The sequence below is a fragment of the Apodemus sylvaticus genome, chromosome 7, assembly GCF_947179515.1.
Source record: "Apodemus sylvaticus chromosome 7, mApoSyl1.1, whole genome shotgun sequence".
Classification (NCBI taxonomy): domain Eukaryota; kingdom Metazoa; phylum Chordata; class Mammalia; order Rodentia; family Muridae; genus Apodemus; species Apodemus sylvaticus.
Window position 1 is genome coordinate 19,377,266 of NC_067478.1, and position 20,094 is coordinate 19,397,359.

The 20,094-nt window shown below is 44.1% G+C and overlaps 1 protein-coding gene across 2 annotated transcripts in view; it reads left to right on the top strand.

The window, feature by feature from the left end:
- Acp3 (acid phosphatase 3) overlaps positions 1–19,405 on the top strand; it is a 49,804-nt gene extending 30,399 nt beyond the window's left edge. Inside the window, exons 10-12 of one of the 2 annotated variants that reach the window (XM_052187467.1) lie at positions 1,555–1,658; positions 6,716–6,885; positions 7,117–8,817. In XM_052187467.1, coding sequence (XP_052043427.1) covers positions 1,555–1,658; positions 6,716–6,885; positions 7,117–7,127 — 285 coding nt within the window. In that variant the 3' untranslated portion in view covers positions 7,128–8,817. Of the gene's footprint in view, positions 1–1,554; positions 1,659–6,715; positions 6,886–7,116; positions 8,818–16,160 lie in introns of those variants that run through there. The other variant, XM_052187466.1, reaches the window with a different exon arrangement.
- Positions 19,406–20,094: the final 689 nt, after the last annotated feature.

Consider the following 20,094-nt stretch of genomic DNA (forward strand, 5'->3'; position numbering starts at 1 on the left):
CTTCTTAACTATTTCGTTAGACAGCCTTCAAGCAATGCAGGCTGTCAAGCTAGAAGGCTCTTAAGGGCCATCTTGTCCTCCACGCCAGCTGTAGTCATGTGTGAAAAGCCACAGAAAGGTGTTCCCTGGGGAAGACTGGTCCAGGGAGGGCAAGTGGGAGCAGCGCTGTGGGTGTGCATCCTCCTGTAGGGGACCGGAAGCTAAAGTTGGCATATGGTGTAGACTATTTGCGTGCTGAGAGGTGAAATGGGGGTGCGGCACAAAACTAGGGTGGCAATGGGAAAGAGAAGGGTCAGCTGGGTTATGCAGAAAGCTATGGTTTGGCTGGAGAAAAGGAAAGGTGCCTGAAGATGTGGGGAAGTTATATTACCATCAGGGACTAGAGAAACGGCCCGTACATAAAGGGAAGCAAGAAAGAGAGAGAGAGGAGAGAGAGAGAGAGAGAGAGAGAGAGAGAGAGAGAGAGAGAGAGAGGGAGGAAGGGAAAGGGATAGAGAGAGAGAGGGAGAGGGAGAGGGAGACACACACACACACACACAAGAGAGATGAGAGAAGAGAGGGGGAAGGGAGGGAGGAGAGAGAGGTGGGCTGAGATCAGACAATGCCACCAGCTGTGCAAAGTTTCTTACTAGGGTTCCAGTCCTAATTTGTGTGGATCCTACAAAGTCTTAGCCATGTGTCCTCTTTTCTCACGAGATTGGTTCTAACTCATTTTGAATATGTGTGCACTGCCATACAGCTTGGGCACCTGGGTGTATGCAATAAGTATGTGTGTGTGTGTGTGTGTGTGTGTGTGTGTGTGTGTGTGTGTGTTGTGCACTGCCATACAGCTTGGGCACCTGGGTGTATGCAATAAGTGTGTGTGTGTGTCCCCTTCCCCAATACTGGGACTGAACCCAGGGATCTGTGCATTGTACCAGCTGAGGTAGAGCCCCAGCCCCAGACAGTTCAAATGTTCTCCCATTTTATAGAAACAGAAGGTACAGTTTACCTAAGATTACATAGCTCATCCATGTCAAAAGACTAAAAGCCACTCTGGGGTAAATAACCATTGCGTTCATCATTTGCTTTTCAAATCTTACACTCTCCACTTCCCTGAATCTTTAACCTCCCTACACATCCTCGGTCTCCTCGCCTCTTCTTCAACTTTAAAATTCAAAGATGTCACAAAGACGTGGGAAATGGAACTTAGCACGTGCCCCAGACTTTTTTTAGTATGTTGAAAAAAATCAGTATCTCATGCAGAAGCAGGGAGACCCTCCACAGGTGTGGGACTTAAAATAAGAAGATTTGCTTCACATTTATTCTACGTATGAAATTAAGCAAGGTGCCTAATTTCTCTGGGTCTCAATTTTTTCATCTTTTAAACAAAAACAATAGATGAGTAAATCCTCCTGCCCAGACACACAGAGAGGCTCACAGGAAAGCTTCTTTCCCTCTTCCATATTGTCATTGAGAGTATGGAGGAATCGGGAATCGTCACTGTATCCTACACAGCCTGTAAATCTAAATCAGGAAGCAAACCCTAAAATTACTTGTTTTCAATCTCTATAGCACGACACTACTGTGAGTGGCCTGCAGATGGCGCTAGATGTTTATAATGGACTTCTACCTCCCTATGCTTCTTGCCACATAATGGAATTGTACCATGATGATGGGTAAGTGCCTGCCTTGCTCTTTTCAGCCTGGGTCTGTTTGCTTGTGTTTGAGATGGGGTCCTACTATGCATCCTTGGCTATCCTGGAACTCATTATGCAAACCAGGCTGGCTGGCTGGAACTCATAGAGATTTTTGTTTGTTTGTTTGTTTTTTGTTTTTCGAGACAGGGTTTCTCTGTGTAGCCCTGGCTGTCCTGGAACTTACTCTGTAGACCAGGCTGGTCTCAAAACTCAGAGATCTGTCTGCCTCTGCCTCCCAAGTGCTGGGATTACAGGCATGTGCCACCACTGCCAGGCGAGATTTTTTTATTATTATCCTTTATTTTTTTAATTTTTTCTTTATATTTTTTATCCTTATTTTTTTTAATTAATCCTCGGAGAATTTTATAAATGTACAAACTGGTGTTGATGCTCCCACCTCAGCCTCAGAGTTCTGGAGTCACAGGCATGTGCTACTGTGCCAGCCTCCTATTATGGGGTCGTGTTGACTTAAGGCCATCGTGTCGGTCTCGATTTGGTTTTATACTCAGAGGGCAGGGATAGTGATAACAATAGTTTTGGCTCTTTCAATTCCGTAAGCCTTTTATTGGGAAATAATGTAACCACAGAAGATGGATTGAGAGAAACATTCAAAGTGAAAGAAATTAATTTTTTTAAATGAAGGCAATATAATGAGTAGGCAGACATTACATTTCTTTCCTTGGGTGAGGAAACTGTCTGGTACAAGACACCAAGAGGGAAAGAAAGATGTTTGATGCGTATGTAAAATATCTTTCAATTAAACAGTGCAAACAGCAGTTCTTGTGACTCATATCCACCAGCCCATAATCTTAAAGCCCTACTGCTAAGCAGTATTAACCCACGGTGGCCTGGTGTGACCCTCCACCAGTGACCAGCTTGGCCTCTGAAAGAGGAAAGAGCAAATTAAAGTCAGGTTAGAGACTTCAAATGTCCTAGTGTATCTGGGACTGAGGGACTTCTGCCATTTTGAACATTCTATTACTACCTTGAAAGACGTATAATGGTCACAGCTGCTGTGCCAGCTCCTCAGGTTCCGTGCCAGCAAGGACAGTTTCACATAGTTTATACAAGACATTTTGCTAACACAAGGCTTGGCTAGATGTGAACTTACTACCACTTCAACCTAGGCCAAAGGCAGAGCCCCTCCCCTGGTGGCATAGCAGAGTGATCGCTGTGACTTCTGCTAGCAAGGCAGAACTAACTGTTGAAACACAACTCTCATTTTCACATGAGGTGTGTACTCTGATTGGTCCAAATCCACAGCTTCATTTGCATAGGAGATGTGCTATGATTGGTCCACACACCTCTTCTCTTGATAGATTTGCAGGCTGTTCAGAGTCTCTTAGCAGGGAGACTCATTCCTGTAAGGAAATATTAAAACACCACCCAGACTTCATCCTCAGCCAGTTTCTTAACTCTTTACAAAGAAAGTAGGTCCATCGTGGTCAGGAGAAGGTAGACACTCTTTCCTGAACCTCTGACTGGGCACCAGGCATGAAAAAGTAGAGCTGAAATGTCTACTTTAGATATTCTTGCTCTCAAACACCTCAAGTCAGTCGAGAGAAGACCCCACAGTGGAAACTAGCAAATAGATCAATGAGAGTTTGGAAACAAATGTTCTCTCATTAACACAAGAGTTTGAAGGCCACTCTGGGCATGTAGTAGAGAAATCTAACTAAAATCCTAGCATCGGGTCTAGGAGTAGTCTGTCTCTCAGATCTAAGACCAGAGACATCATCAACTTTCCTCAGCCCTCTTCTGGTGTCTGCACCACAGTTCTGAGCTTGCTGGGGTGTGAAGTCCTGGGCTGGCTGACTGGGGTGTGCACTTCTAAGCTTGATTTATTGGGTCTGCAGGCCTGACCTTGCTTTACTAAGGAGGGTGAGCGGTCCTGAGTCTGTGTACTGGGAGTGTGCAGTCATAAACATTACCGGGGTGCTATAGTTCATTCTCACTGGGTTGCTTTCTCTCGTGGCCTCAATCAAGTCCCTGTTACTAACATTTCCACCAAAAATCTAGAACACACAGACTTTGTCACACACATACACATGGGTTAACCTGGTTGTTACATGAGAATAACTTTCTCTGTACTCCATGGAAGAATCAAAGGTTAAAATTGATTGCTTGCTCTAAGTTAGAACAAGGAGGAACCTATGCTATCATAGGCTTTAGTCGTTTATTACCTGATCCTCACTCCAAAGTCATCCTAGACTTTCTCCTGAAATAAGAGAAGATAGTAACACAAAGGGAAGCTGTTTTCAGTTCCTAGCCGTTCTTAATAAGTAAGCTGTTGAAATCGTAGGTGACACGGCTCCTTTGTACTTAAAGGATGTGTTGTTTTAGAAACAGGATCTTGCAATGTAACCCAAGCAGGACATCAGCTTGTAAGTCCTCTTTTAGGTCTGTGTGGTGGGATTATAAGCCTCAGTGCCACCCCTAATCCACTTCAAGGATTTCTCTCTGATTTGGCATCTAAGCTTAAAACTGTACGTGATGTAAAGTGATTCGCTGTGCTAAAATGCTGTATTTGTTCATTTTCAAGTTTTGTGCCACAGTTTTATCCATTTTTGCGTGCCTTTCATAGGTATCTTTGCCATGAGAGCCAGTTTCGATATTACTCTGCAGATATATTAATTCTCAAAATTAACTTTCTCTTCTGCATCAGTGAAGATCATGCTCTCAGAGGCTTCACACAATGGAAATTAAGCTCTTGTGCATCTAAGCCTCCAGCGCAGGGTATAGCTGCTCCGTGTGACAGCATATGATGACGATCAGACATGGGTTTTTGACCTACAGCTTGGAGAGCCGCCCACCTTTAGGCAGTGAAAAAGGTGATTGTATCAAGTCCCCCAGCTCCAAGAAACAAGACCTTTTGTTCATACTTTATTGGTTAAAACGACACACTTGATCCCACCGAGCTGCAAGGGAGTCTTCAAAATGCAGTCACTTCTGGACAATAATTCTAGTCTTTGGGAAGAAAATCATGATTTTGGTGGCCTATTGGTCATCAAAGCTACTTAAGGGGAAAAAAAGGGGGCTGCTATAACTGAAAATGTCACTCCAAGATATAAGTACCAACTCATGCCATATTGGGGAGTTGTTTTATTTTTTTAAGTATCTTAAGGGATAGAGAAATGGCTCAGTGGGTGCAGTGCTTGCTATGCAGATATGAGGACTTGAGTTCAGATCCCAGCACCCACATTAAAACTGTGTATGTGTGCATCTTACAGCCCCAGTACTGAGTGTCAAACACAGGCAGATCCTGGCAATAAACAGCCAGACACTGTGACAAACAGCCAGCTCCACACCCACCACTGACCCTGCCTCCAAATTAAGGGACAAAGCAATGGAGGGAGATGCTGCTGGTCTTCACCCATGAATACATAGGTGTGTGTGTGCACACACACGTGCCATCACTTGCATGTGCACACAAACAAAAATATATTTCATGAATGAACATTTGCAGGACTGTGTTCATTCTTTAAAGTGCTGCTTTAAAGGCTTGCATATAATGACGTCTAACAGGTTGAAACTTGGGGTCATTTCAATGGGACAGATCATCTTTCATTGGCAAGTTACTTCCACAACAGATTGGTGCAGGGCCATTCAACCTTCAGGCTGTTTGGTTTTAGAAGTAAGATTTTGGGAGAGTCCTACTTAGAACAACTCAGGAATTGAATCCATATCCAGTTTGTCTCTGAGAGAACTTTGACTGCCACCTTGGCCTACCCGCAGTTGTCTTCATTGTTCACTTCTGTGTCTATGGCTAAGGGAGAGGACATATTCTAAATACTGAAATAATCCCAGAGAGGAGAGAAAGAAGGGAGGAGTAAATGAAAATCACTGAAGGCACAGAATATGGAAGTGAATCCCAGCATCTTGGCAGACCCCCACATTTCCTTCTCTTTGGAAATGAGTGATACTTTACCCATTTCTATAGTTTGTTATTAGCGGGAAACTGGAAAGCAAACATTTCTCTTGTTTGCAAAGATAAACAGTCTCCTTACCCAGAGATCAAATGGGAACAAGGGTGAAGAAAGCCCCTTCCCTATCTCTTAAGCTGACCTCTGTCCTCTGGAGCAGTGGTTCTCAGCCTTCCTAACGCTGAGACCCTTTCATACCATTCATCATGTTGTGGTGACCCCCAGCCATAAAATTATTTTTGTTGATACTTCATAACTGTAATGTTGCTACTGTTTAAATAGTGATTTAAGCGTTCCTAGACAGCCCCTATGAAAGGGTAGATCAACCACAGAGGGGTCCCAGCCCACGCGTTGAGAATACCTGTCTTAGATGAAGCCTCCACCTTGTTGCTTAGAACCTTAAATGAGGCCAGTTTAATACATGAAAGCTAAAAAATTAGGACAGTTCATTCCCTCAGTACAGAAGTGAAGAAAGCTACACCAAGGATTAAGTGCAGAGTCAACAAGAACTTATGGGGTACTCATGAATTAATGAATGAGTGAATGAATGAATGAAACAAAATCTGTCCTGAGAGATATCTCTGCAGTGAGGAGCACATACAGCTCTTACAGAAGACTTGAGTTTGGTTCTCAGCTCCAAATCAGACAGCCCACAACTGCCTATAATTCCAGCTCCAGGAGAGCTGAGCCATCTTCTTTTCTCTGTGGACATCCACATACACATGGTATACACTCATAAGCATGCACGCATATAAAATAAAATAAGTCTCAAAAAAAAAAACAACCACCAGTAGATCCTCATTCTTATTCTAAGCCACACCCAGCTCTACTAATCAGCATCTTCTCTGATGAAGGATGCAGGTCCTTATCCTCTGTGCCCTGTTTATCTAACAAGGCGGCCCTCCCAATTCCCACTCCCTAAGCCTGTCGCACCTGTCTTAATCTCTATGTCCCCCGCCCCCTCCAACCCCACACAAACTGGCTGGAATCCCTTCTTCCTCACGAGCTCTCCCACTGGTCCTTGGGGATATGTTACAGCTGAGTGGAAAGAAATTTTACAGGACAACTTAGCATCGCAGGACTAACATCTGTGTCCTCTGCCTGTCGCACCAGGGGCCACTTTGTGGAGATGTACTACCGGAATGAGACCCAGAATGAGCCCTACCCACTCACACTGCCCGGCTGCACCCACAGCTGCCCTCTGGAGAAGTTTGCAGAGCTACTGGACCCCGTGATCCCCCAGGACTGGACCACGGAGTGTATGGGCACAAGCAACCACCAAGGTACTGAAAATGCTTTGGATTGGTGAGCTTGTGGAGCTCAGCAGGAAGTGCAGGGTGCGGTGCCTTCTCAAGCAACTGGGGTTTCAAGAAAGTTCTGTAGCCTCTGTCCCCAGCTTGGAAGGAAATGGGTTTGGGTTGACAACCGTATATTTTAGGAATCTCCCGCTGTGAGCAACTCCTGTCTAACCTTACTCCCACCTGCCGTAATCCCGAACTTGGTGTTTCTTTCAGTGTTGCTGTAAAAGAAAACCAGTTGCCAGTGTAATCAGGAATCAGAGTTAGGTCAAAGTTGTGGGGCTGCCATGGGAATCCATGATTAGCACAAAGAACTCCATTGTTGAAGGACTCAAAGTGTTTGCTTGAGCAGGATGGAATTAAAGCTGCCCTGGAAATGTCTGATGTAAAACAAGTTTCAAATGAAGCCCACCAGTTAGCTTACCAGCATGAGAAAGAAGACACTTATCCCAGGCTGATGTGCAAAGGACTGATTACCCGACGGCAGCGCTCACCTGTTCCTGCCTTCTCTCATAAGGCAAAAGATGAGACAGGAGGACACCGGGAGGAGCTTTCTATCCCCAGCTTAGAACGATCAGATTTTATGTGTATGTTAAAACACGCTGGGGAGCAGAACTGAAAAATAAAAGCCTCTCTGTGTCCATTCATATTCCTTTCAAATACACTAAAAACCAAGCTTTCCAGGAAACTCCATATATGGCATCCATACAGCAGCTCCTGGAAGGTGCTTGGTAGTCAATAAAATAACCTGACTAGAGCAAGATATCCAGACAGCGCCTCAGAAGTCAGAGTGCTTTGCCAAGAGTCTCCCAAAACCCCATTGCCTGAGATGCAGAATCTAAAGCTGATATAAAGGAGATATGAGGACACACACACACACACACACACACCACTGAAACAATGAGAATATTCTAGATTCTTCCAAGTCCAAAACTTATTGGTACATTGAGTGTGGCTACAGAATCTGCTCAGGGGACAAACATGTTCAAGGATTTGATACTGGCACCTTCAGAAGCCAGAAGCCAAGTACAAGGTCAACTGCCCCTGCTCCATATGCACAAAGAAGCTGTGCCCAGGGACAAACATGTTCAAGGATTTGATACTGGCACCTTCAGAAGCCAGAAGCCAAGTACAAGGTCTACTGCCCCTGCTCCGTATGCACAAAGAAGCTGTGCCCAGATGATGTTCATTAGAGCCCAACTAGCCACACGGCAGAACACAGTTGTGATTCTAAGGTGGATAAAGGCAAGATGGCGGCCTCCACTGGAAGCCAGTCCCAGACCATGGCCACTCCGTCTTGGGTTAGTCAAGACATGGGTTGACAAGCTTCTCTCTGTTACTTCTTCCCCGTGTAAATAACTCTTCCAGCAGTAAGGCAAGTGAATGGCGGTGAATAAAAGCATCTCGATTAGGAAGTTCAAAGGGAGATAGTTTAATAATGAACTTTGAAAAGCTTGTGTTTATTTCTTTAGAATAAAATTCCTGTAATCAGACATGAGGGCTCACTTTTTACTTAGAGGGAAGGGACGGGTGTTACAGAGGTACCTGTTAATATAATATAAAATTACTCACCTGGGTTTTTAAGTTAAATTTTTTATATATGGTTTACAATATGGTTTGAATTTCTTCAGATAAAGGGTAAGCAGTAGCTAGCTCTACCTCCTCTACCCAAGACGGAATTTGGCAAGAAAGCATCCTTAGGACGTTTACAATGTATTACAGAAGTGATATGTCTTACTCAGAACAAGAAGATGTTTTGCAATTATATGGGTTAAGGTGTGAACAAGAATTATAGGATGTAAGAATTATAAGATAAAATATCAGTTCTACAAATGAAGAATTTTATCTGTTGTGTCCTCAATACCTCAGAGAGCCAGTACAGGGCATTGTTTGGTGCTCAATAAATATTTTCTCACTGGTGTATAATTAGTTATCTTTCCTTCTGACCTCCCTCTGATCTTGATTAGGCATGATATCATACCCAGCAGCTGGGAGTCCTGTGTAGCCTGCTTTGTGCTTTATCCCCTAGCTAGTCTGTCTCATCTTGTTAAGCCTATCTGCAACTTCTTTGCAGAATCCCCCACCCCCTCAACACAGCTGCCTTGGCCATTCAATACCCAAGGGAAGAGAACTGTGACTGTGATCAGATTGTATCAACCAGGGGAAGACGCAGTGACTACTGTGCTGTAGTATCCAGTGCAGATCCAAGGGTGACTTGTGTGTGTCTCTTCCTGACACTGACTCCCACAACTTCTCTCTGGTGGCTTGTCATTGGTCGCAGCTGCTCCTTACAGACATCATCAGCAAGTGACACAAACCAGAGAGGGGTTGCTTCCAATTCAAGTTGCCTGTTGGTTCTAGCTAGCAGAAAGCTTGTTAGGAGTCTGTGAGACAAGATGGCCTCTGATACAATAAAACTCTATACATGAACTTCCTAATGAAAAAGGACTAGATTCCACCACTGTTCAATAAAGACTCAGTGGGTGATGCTAGAGGCGGTGGAAATTAAGACATTCCAGATATGGGAAGTGACCTCTTGGTTGGGTGAGCACTTGCCTTAGCATAGCTACTGTATGGCGGAGGCTAAGTATGGAAGGTGGTAAGGGTGGGTACAATTTTAATGAAAGCAGCAATTTTAGGACATGATTTAGCAAATAAAAGGTAGAGCAGTTCAAGATCAATTTGACAAATAGCTCTAACAGCCGAATTGTGGCCTTGGGGTGGAGGGGTTGGAGGTCCGGCAGCAGAATACAGAACACATGTTCTGAGAAAGCCAATACCTAATGCAAGACAAAAATTATATAGATGTATGCTATGTGTATGAAGTGCCAACAACCCTGCAATTGATGTTTGCAGACTGGATAAGAATTGTTCGACCCTCCAGATTCAACCAGACCTCCTCAATGGAACTTTAAGTTAGTTGGTCAGTAATAGTTAACAAGCTATGAATGCATCTCAAGTGTGACTGCTTTGTAAAGACACAGTCATTGGCTGCATTTGCAAAGCCACCCTTTGTCACTTAGCATCTGTTTTGCACAGTCATAGTTAAGAGCCCCTGCTCCATTGTGTCCCTGCCCCCTCAGCATCATTCTTCCCTCAAGACAAGGCCAACTGATTAAAACACTTTTGTCTCACCCTGTGGCCATTGTCTTCAATTTCCCAGGACATGTCCATCATTGAAGGTCTTGGCACTTGCAAAATTTCTTGGTATGCAGTAATTCAACCCCATGTCTATTTCTGCCCTCAATGGAGCAACTGTGGCATTGGCAATGATGATCTAGCCTGTGCCCTGCCAACTAAGTCTACACCCAAGACAGACAGGGCAAGAAGGGAAAGAGTTAAGAAACAGGCCCTAGCCATACAGGAGCACCATGAGGAAGGACACACAGGCGACACTGAAGGCAGGACACTGAAGGCACATCAAAGAAAGCAATTAGCTATGTCTAAGGAGCCCAGGAGGTTTCTCCAATGGGGTCATGTTTAAGCAGAAGCCTGAGGGAGAGAAGAACCAGTCAGGAGCTGGCAGGAAGGATAATGCTCTAAAGAAAGGGGAGAGAGAAAGTACGGAGGTCGGAAAACTGAAGACAGCATGGGACATTTTAGGAAGAGGTGGGTGTGGGGTGCTTCCTAGATCAAACTGTACTGTTTTAGTCACTGAAAGGTTTGGGGCAGAGGACTGATGCTGCCCTTGGTTTCTTGTTTTGGAAAGACCCTAGCTACAGGGAAAGACTGGATGGGATAGGAAGGAGCTCAGGTCATGGAGAATCAGAGGCTACTATAGTGACCAAGGCCTAGAACGAGAGAGAGAAAGAGCAGGCTAGGGGTATAGTTCAGGTGGTAGGGCGCTGATACAGCATGCAGGAATACCTTGGTTTGATTCCCAGAATGGCAAAAATACTAGGTGTGATGGAACACGCCTGTAATCCCAGCACATGGGAGGGAGGAATTCAAGGCCATCCTTGGCTGTATATGCAGCTGAAGAGAGACTGTGCCTGGCACTTTTCCTTTAGCAGCTTTTGTGCAGTTCCATGTGATGGGGTCTCTTTTGCAGCCCTTGCTTGCGCCAGAACCCTTTGCAATAAGAAACACTGATCACTGTCATTTTTCAGCCTCTAGAACGAATCACTGCCAAATTTCTAAAGTTGTCTTTAGTTCAAATGAAGAGATAATTTTTAATTTAAAAAAATGTAAAGTTTCACAGAAAGGCTGGTGTGGTGGTGCATGCCTGAAATCTCAACCCTTGGAGGCAGGACGATCTTGAGTTCAAGGGAGGAAATGCGCCTCATTGGCAGAACGCTTGGCTAGCATGTATAAGGCCCTGGGTTCAAGACTCAGTATTGAAAGATGGAATGATGAGGGACAAAGCTGGGTGTCTTTCCTGAGGGTTTTTGTCTGTCTGTCTGTCTGTCTTTGGTGTGGTGGGTTGGATTTTGGTTGGTGTTTATTTGTCCTCTCGAGTCCCTTGTCTAGCTTCTTTTTAGATCCTTTCCACCAGCCCTTTAAATAATCACATTTCAAGATCCTGGGGCTGCTAGCCTCATCCCATGCTTGCCCACAGCCTCCGTCCTCCACGTCTACAATCCTTACTACCACATCTAAGTGAAGAATCAGAGCGGTCATTTGCAGCTCCCTCTTGGTCATATCTAGCCACAGAAGAGCTCATCTCCACCCACTTTGAAAATAAAGGTCATTTCCTCCCAGCGTCTGTACCAGTCCTTTTTGTGGTGTCCATCTCCAATCACAGCACAAACCCAGGAGAGTACCTCACCAGTGTCTTCTTCCCCTTGACCAGGGTGCCTAGTCTGTCCCCAATACTAGTCAACTCAGTCACAAGATTGATCAGCATACTAGTTCCCTTCTGTGTATCCCCACCACATCTGCACCTCCAGTTCTGAGCCTCAGGTATCTTGCCTGAGCTTTCAATAGCTCCTTACGAAGTCTGCCAGTTCTTCACCATCTTGACATCCCTCGTTAATTTTCTTAAACACAGACTAGAGCATCCAGCTTCCAGGCATCTTAATTGCTAATTATTTTTGTGTGCTTCAGAACAAGACTAAACCTGAAGCGTAAAAACCGGGCCCCAGTATGCACATCTAGTCTTAACCCTGACTCCTGTGTGCCACCAATACATAATCACTCACCAAGTCCCAAACATACCCTGTGTGACAATTTCTGTCTCATGTGAAATCCTATTTCTCTTACAGGCCATCTCAAATCTCAAACTTTCCATTTGTTTCCCTTTTTACAAATTCAACATACTCTCCCCAGTACACTTTTCTCTGTTGGAATGGCATTGGTGAAATCTCCATTTCAATGTGTCACACTATCACATAATTGTCTATCTGGTTCTCCTGTTACATACTGGGTTTCTCGGGAGCAGAGCTTACGGTGTCTTAGTACCTCCCAAAGCCTGCCTGGCATAGGATGTGCAGTCACCTCATGAAAGTCTGGGGATGTTCATTTCGTGGCGCTGCTAGGGTAGCCTAGCAACATTAATGGGCTAATTAAAAGTTAAATTTCTAAAGTCAGAAAATCAACCATGAAAATTAATTCACCTTTTTCAGGGACTGACTATTATAGCCAGGCTGGACAGGAGCTAAAAACCCTTCTAAAGTTAGCATTCCAAATGATAGGACTACAGGCTTGTGTCATCATTCCCAGCCCCATGAAAATAGAGTCTTTTAAGATCTTAAGGTGTGTGTGTGCACGCACACACACACATGTGTGCACATGCGTTCATGTAGTGAGGTACACATCATTAGTATCTGTCTCTCTTCCTTATTTCCACCCAGTCTCTTCTTTCTGTTCTTCCATTCTACTTGGTTAACTCCAGCTTCCTCCCAGCTCCGTGGAGAGTTCTGTCTGTTAGGATTTAACTTTCCTAAAATTAGATTTTTTTCATGGCACGAGAAAGCATCCTGATTTACTGCTGAACTAAAAGTTGACAGTTTAATGAGTCCTAAGTCATTATTTTTTGGTTGTTTGCAGGGAAGGGGAGGTTGTTTGTGTCTGAGACATGGTTTCATATATCTCAGGGTGGCCTCAAATTCCCTATGTAACTGATGAATGTCCTTGACCTTCTGACCCTCCTGGCCCCACCTCCTGACTATGAGATTATGGGTGCATCTCTACCCCTCCCCAATGTATGCAGTATTGGGATTCAAACCCAGGCCTTTGCTTATGATAGCCAAGCACTCTACCAGTTAGGCCATACCCTTAGTTTAGTCTCTCCTTTCAGTATTAGTATATTCACACTTATGTCCCAGGTACTGGTCTATGATCCATAGATACCCATAGACACAGTTCTTGTACCCTAAAATGCATAGTCAATTAGAAGAAATGAGAGACAATTGATACATAATAACTGTTGTAAGAGTTTTTGAAAGATTCAGATTATAAGAGCTTGTTGGTGAAAGAAAGTGGCGGGTGCTATATGAACGTTGAACTGGGAAGACTGCATTGGAAAAGAAGTGCAAAGACAGGAAAGGAGTCCCCCAGCTGGGGGCCTGTAGGACGGACATCCCAGCAATGCCAAAAGCTGAAGCTGTGGCACCAAGCCGGGATGCTAAGGGATGTTTGAAGAAAAGCTGGAAGGGCGGTGTGGCTGGAAGCGTCACCATCAGGACCTCAGCTTCTGCTGGGATGGTCGCAAGCATCCACCCACAGCAGACTTTGCTGGAGGAGCTGAATGACAGGGTTTGACTTGTAGGCATTTGGCCGCTGTGTTTAAAACAGGCTGTGAAGCAAGCATAGAAGCTGGGGATTGGTAAAGAGTCATTACTGTGGTCCTGGCAAACAGGAGCAGCTCAAACTCAAAGCAGATGGTGGCAGAGATGGAGAGAGCTGGTGGTTTCTGGATCCTTCCCCCACCCCACCCCCCCACATTCCCGTATAACTGACAGGCTTTCCTGACAGGTCTGGTGTAGATTATTTGGAAAATAAATGAATCACAGAAGACTCATTTTACTCCCCCTGAGCCAACAGAAGGACGTTTTCATCATCCAAGAGGAGGGTAACTGAGGAAAACAGATCTAAGTGGAGGGGGCTTGGGTATTCTCTTCCGAGCTTAAGATTGAAATGCCTATCAGATGTCCAAAGGAATCCGTAGCCTCTGTTATCCGAGGGCCCATGTACCAAGACCCCAGCAGATGCTTGACATAGCAGAGAATATTCAACCTGTTCATAACAATGCTTCTCCCTGTACATATACACCTATGTTAAGATTAGGCATGGTAGATATGAACCAGAACAGCTGATAAAAAAATGCAAGAAGATTGAAGATGTCTAGAACACTCACCTGCTTAGCACACTCAAGGGTTGAATCCCCAGGACCTCAGAAAACCCAGTGAGATGATGTACTCTATCATCTCAGGACTTGGAAGATGGAGGCAGGAGGATCAGAAGTTTAAGATCTTCCTTGAGCCGGGCCATGGTAGTGCACGTGGTGGTAATCCCAGCACTTGGGAGGCAGAGGCAGGCGGATTTCTGAGTTCGAGGCCAGCGTGGTCTACAGAGTGAGGTCCAGGACAGCCAGGGCTACACAGAGAAACCCTGTCTCAAAAAACCAAAAAACCAGAAAAAAAAAAAAAAAAAGATCTTCTTCCTTGGCTGCTACATAGCAAGTTCCTACCACCTGGGCCACACGAGACATGGTGTCAAAAACAAAGCAAAAAAAAAAAAAAATAGAACAATTATTTAAATGAATTACAGACTAATGAATCCAATGAAGGGTGTATACTATAGCTTCCCTTTGTGGATCCACTTTCCGGCATTACAACTCTTGTGTCTTTAACTATTATTGAGTAAAATAAGGGTCACTTGAGCGCAGGCACTGAAATACACGACAAATGCCTCGTGAGCACAGTGCCATGGTATGACTGGTGGGCAGGACGTGCAGCATAGACTTGACTGACAAAGGATGACTTGCTTCATATCACTGGTGGGATGGGACAGCAGGAGATACCATCATACTTCTCAGAAAGGTAGCATTTAAAATTTATGAGTCATTTATTTCTGGAATTTTCCATTAATATATTCATACAATGGTTGACCCGGGTAACTGACAAAAGGTGATTCCATATGTAAGGGGGACTTACTACATTCCAAATACTTGCTGAATCCAAGTCAAGCTTACGCAAAAAGTCGTAGCTGGAGGTAAGGGTAGATTATGAAGTCATACGCATGTAGATGGATTTGAACTCATGAGACTGATAAGATCCTGTGTTTCTAGGACAATAAAATTAACTGCTGAGACTTAACCAAACAATCTCTGCTTCCTTTCCTCCCTCTGGGATAAGGGTAGCCTAAATCAGCGATGTTCATCTGTATTCCTAAAGCACTAGTGTCTGCAGATGAGCCATCGGGACCATTATCTATCAAGGGATCCTTTTCAATAATTATGGACTCACACTTCTGCATGCTTATGCAAAAAAAGGGGGGGATGCTTCCTACAGTCAACCTATGCTCAGTTTCTCCATAAAACATGGTTTTTGAAAAATCAGTTTTTAAAAATGGAATGATTCCACCTCTTTTAGTCAATTGCTTGAATAATTCAGATTTTCTTTGAACTTGTGAACAGATTCAATTGATAATTCCATATAAAAATGCATAAAATTCAGTGAGGAAGCTGAGGCAGTAGGATTGCAAATTTGAGTCCACTCCGTGGAGGTCAGGGGAAGGAAAGGGGTGGGGGAGAAGGAAGAAGAAAAGGGAGGGAGGCATGAAGGAAGTTATCATTATGAAATGACCTTGGAGATACTTTAGTCAGTTCCCTTCCCTCTGAAGTGGAAAGCTGAGGCCAAATGTCAAAGGTCATGTTGAAACTAGGGGTCACCTGCTGACCTCTAGCCCTGCCAATCTGTTCACCACACTTTACTGAATCCAAGGCTCCTTCAGAAATTCCTCCAGAATTTACAATGAAAGTAAGAAAGCTGGACAGGATGGCACACACCCATAATCCCAGCACTTGGGAGGTTGAGGCAGGAGGATCAAGAGTTGAAGCTAGCTCATCTTTGGCCCCTCTGGGCTATGTGAGACCCTGTCTCCAAAAACAAACAAACAAAGAAACAATCAAAAACAGGACAAAGAAGGCAAACGTTATATAAACTATATTTTTGTACATGCAATAAGCATCTTTTTAATTTTTAAATTAAGGCCAAAAGTCAACAATGGTATATGATTTTCGTCGTCTTTAGAGTTTGTTGTTATGATCTTCACGTGTTTTTAACGTATTAATTTCACATGCATTTCTCATTTCGAAGTGCTAAGGGTCATCCTTGCCACCATGTTTTGCCTGGTAACTGGGATCCTGGTGATCTTGCTGCTTGTCCTCATCCGCCACGGGCCCTGCTGGCAGAGAGACGTGTATCGAAACATCTGAACAGACAGCTGACCTCCAGGGACGTCTCTCAATGAAGCAGCACCGGCAAGAAGCTCTTCCGCCACGTGGGCTCTGTCCTGCCCATGCCCTCCCTTTAGAACTTGCCTGGGGTTGGTGTGAGCTCACTGCCACGGGGCAGAGTGCAGAGCTGACAGGTTAGTCTCCTTCCCACTGAACTGCTCACAGGGCTAGGATAGGACTCTTTTACAAGGGATGCTTCTGCCCTCTTACACAGAGGTCCTGAAAGAATTAAGAAGCCAAATTCCAACCCACCGTGTGACTATGAAGACGAAAGGGAGAGAAAGTGGGGCCAAGATGTAGGTTAGAGCACCCTAGGTAACTCGGAATGTTAGACTAGAAGTAGAGGAGTTACAGAAAAATGACTAGTTATTCAATACGCTTAACTGTCTGCCTGTCTGTCTGTCTATCTCGAAAGCAATTCATCCCAGCGCTTCACAACTGACAAACCTCTCTCTATGTACAGCTAACACACACACACACATATATCCGTATTCAAAATGTCTTTAGGTGAAGTGTCTGATTCTCAGAAACTGTAACATCATTCACTTTAACAGCTCCAGTCATTTTCCCTCAATTTCCATATGGAGAAATAACTGAAAACCTCATGAGATGAGATCATCTTCCCCACCCCTCCTCACTGCCTTATTTTTATGCAGTTGGTAGTATATTCACTTTAAAATTATGATATCTTATACCTTATACTTAAGGGCCATTCGTGGCCACTATGAAATAATTTTTTTTACTTATTTAATTTTTACTGTAGTGTTGGACTTTGAAACCCCTGGGTCTGACGCAATCTTGGAGAGTCCTCGATGTGAACTATGCCCCTTTTCCTCTCTGACTTTTGTTAAGTGCCAACACAGAAAGGAGAGTACCCCATGGGGGTGGCAACCTGAAAACCTACTGGCTTAAATCTTATTTCTTATTCTAAAGTAGAAAGCTCTAGACAAGACGAACGCAGAAGCCACATCTAGACTTCATTTCCCATCAAACACCTCCATGACTACTCGTAAAATCATTAGGAAAAGACCAAAATGTACTTTATATCATGGCAATCTGCTCTGGACACACAGGCATTCAGCTGGTGATAAATTTGATCTCATTCCTCAGTAGTTTGCCCTACTTCCTTGGAGTTGCCTAAAAGTCTCAAAGTATACCTGGTGGGAGGGGCCAGAGAAGGGCCTCTCCTGTCCATGCTCACTCCCCACACTCATGTGCTCTCCTGAAGATAAACTGAGACATTCACACTCCCAAGACCATACTTAGAATTCACCTTGCAGGACTGTCTACATGTGGGGTGCTGGGACCTTTGATCCACTCGGATCCCCACCCCAGCCCTCGAGCACCAGAAGTCCTCCTGTTAAATACCACTCGGCCACGTCTATAGTCTGCACTTTTAACACCATTCTCAGTGAGCCAAAGTCATTGAAAACAAAACTCGAAGAGTCCTCCCTCCCCCATATGTGTGTATTTATGTGCGTATGCATGTGGTATGAGCACACATGTATGTGCTGTCTTCTCACGCATGCTCAGAGAACAAAGGAGGATGTCACATGTTCTGCTCTATTATTTTTATTACCTTGTGACGAGACCTCTCGATGAACCCAGATCTATGCTGACATCTAGCGAGCCCAAGTAATCCTTTTGGCTTGTCTCTACAGCACTGAGGTTACAGGGACACAGGAGCCACATTCAGCCTTTTACATAGGTGCTTGGGACTTGAACTCAGGTCCTCATGCTTGGACAGCGGGGCTCTTACCCACCTGCCCATCTGCCCAATCTCCAGTTCCTACCATCTCTTTGATTACTGTATAGAAAGCTCTCAGGCTCAACACCGCTGTGTCCTTTATCTTCTGTTGGTAAATACTATAGGCAGCTTTCATACACCATGGCAGAATCCCAAGTGACAGATGGTCTGTAGGAACCATTCAAAGAACGCAAAGGAACTATAGGGTGTCAACTTCAACAACAGGGGGTGTGAACTCTGACCATTCCAGTTGCCATGGTGATGTTGTTGCAAGAGCATCACCAGAGCTGCGATTGCCTCTGTTGTGATGTGTGTTCCTTGTCATTTGAGAAGCCTTTGTGTAGGATTTCCATGAAGCAGTCATTATCATGTTGATAGCAATTACATAAAACCACCAGTGATGCATATGCACGAAAGTACAGAGAGAGAAAGAGAGAGAGAGAGGGAGAGAGAGAGAGAGAGAGAGAGAGAGAGAGAGAGAGAGAGAGAGAGAGAGAACGCTAGGTTATCCTGTGCTTTAATGGCATAGCACAAACAGAGAATTAGGGAACTTGTGAAAAAGATACTACTGCATAATGAATGTCGTATATGAGGCTCCAACTGGCATTCGCTCAGCAGCTTTTTACATGAAAACTGACATTTCTTCCCTGGATTTACTTGTGTTTCCCATTTTCTCAACTCCCTGCCCTTTTTCTATCTTGTTCTAATATTGTTAGCACTGATTCCTCACAGTCATGGAGGCTTCTGGGTAAATAAAAGCCAAATTGTAACTGCTTTCTCTTTTAAAATCCTCTACAAAAAAAGACCTATCTGAGCAATAGTGTAATGTCAGTACCCTAGATAGGGCTCAGAGACACACACGGTCGCACAAATGGGATAGGGCTAAGAGAAAACACAGTCGCACTCATAGTTTTAAATGGTCCACATTTGTAATGGGAAACTTTTTTAAACGAGGTGAATTCTAATATAAACAATTTATTTAATGTAATGCACATACAATAGCATTTCAACAAAAGGTGTTCATGGAATATTTTTAAGACTATTTTCATACTAAGTATTTAAAAATGTGATATGTTATTTTGTTCCACGTTGGAGTAGCCAGCTTTGAGGACTTGGGAGTCACTAGTGGCTCCCATACTGAGTAATTCTGGCCTAGGCCATTAGATAACAGCCTTTTTTAAAGCAGAGAAACACATCCTTTATTTGTAAAATAAGTTTTTGGTTATTGTGAAGAAATAGACATCATCTTTAAGACTGGAACATATCTCACCAACCAGGTGTTTGCCTAGCATAGGCAAGCCCCAAGTTCCATCCCCAGTACCACAATAAAGTAAAACAAACACAGCAGATGCCCTTTATCCTGTGTCTTCATTGTTTTTCTTCTCTTTGGCCAAGCTGATGAAAGATTGTCTGAAATGTTTCAATTGTAAGCCTGTATTACAGGTGCATTAGTCGGGGTTCAGTAGAGTCACAGAACCTATGGAATGTCTCTATATATTAAGAGAATGTATTGTGATGACTTACAGTCTGCAGTCCAACTAACCCAACAATGGGCAGCTGTGGACAGGAAGTTTGAGAATCTAGTACTCTGTCCCATGAGGCTAGTTGTTTCAGCTTGTCTTCTGTAAAAGTAGGTTCCAACAGATGTGTTGGCAAGTAAGTGCAAACAGGCAAAGAAGAACAAATCTTCCTTCTTCCAAAGTCCTTATGTAGGTCTCCAGTAGAAGGTATGACCCAGATTAATGGTGTATGCCCACGGATCTAAAACTTTCTTTGTCCCAGACTGACCTGAATTCAGACTGACCTTGTCTCAGTCTCCTAGGGTTACCACCTTGCCTGGGCCTAAGGCCTTCTCATGGCCTCTATGCTTCAAGATCTCCATGCCAAGATCCAGGTCAGAAACGTGTGTCTTCCAGCCTCAAGCTCTGGATCACAAGTGTGCCCTCCAATTCTGGATGGTAGTCCATTCCAGTTATAGTCAAGTTGACAACAAGGTATAGCCACCACAACAGGTAATATAGCCAAAACCTCTTCCAATTTATCCCCT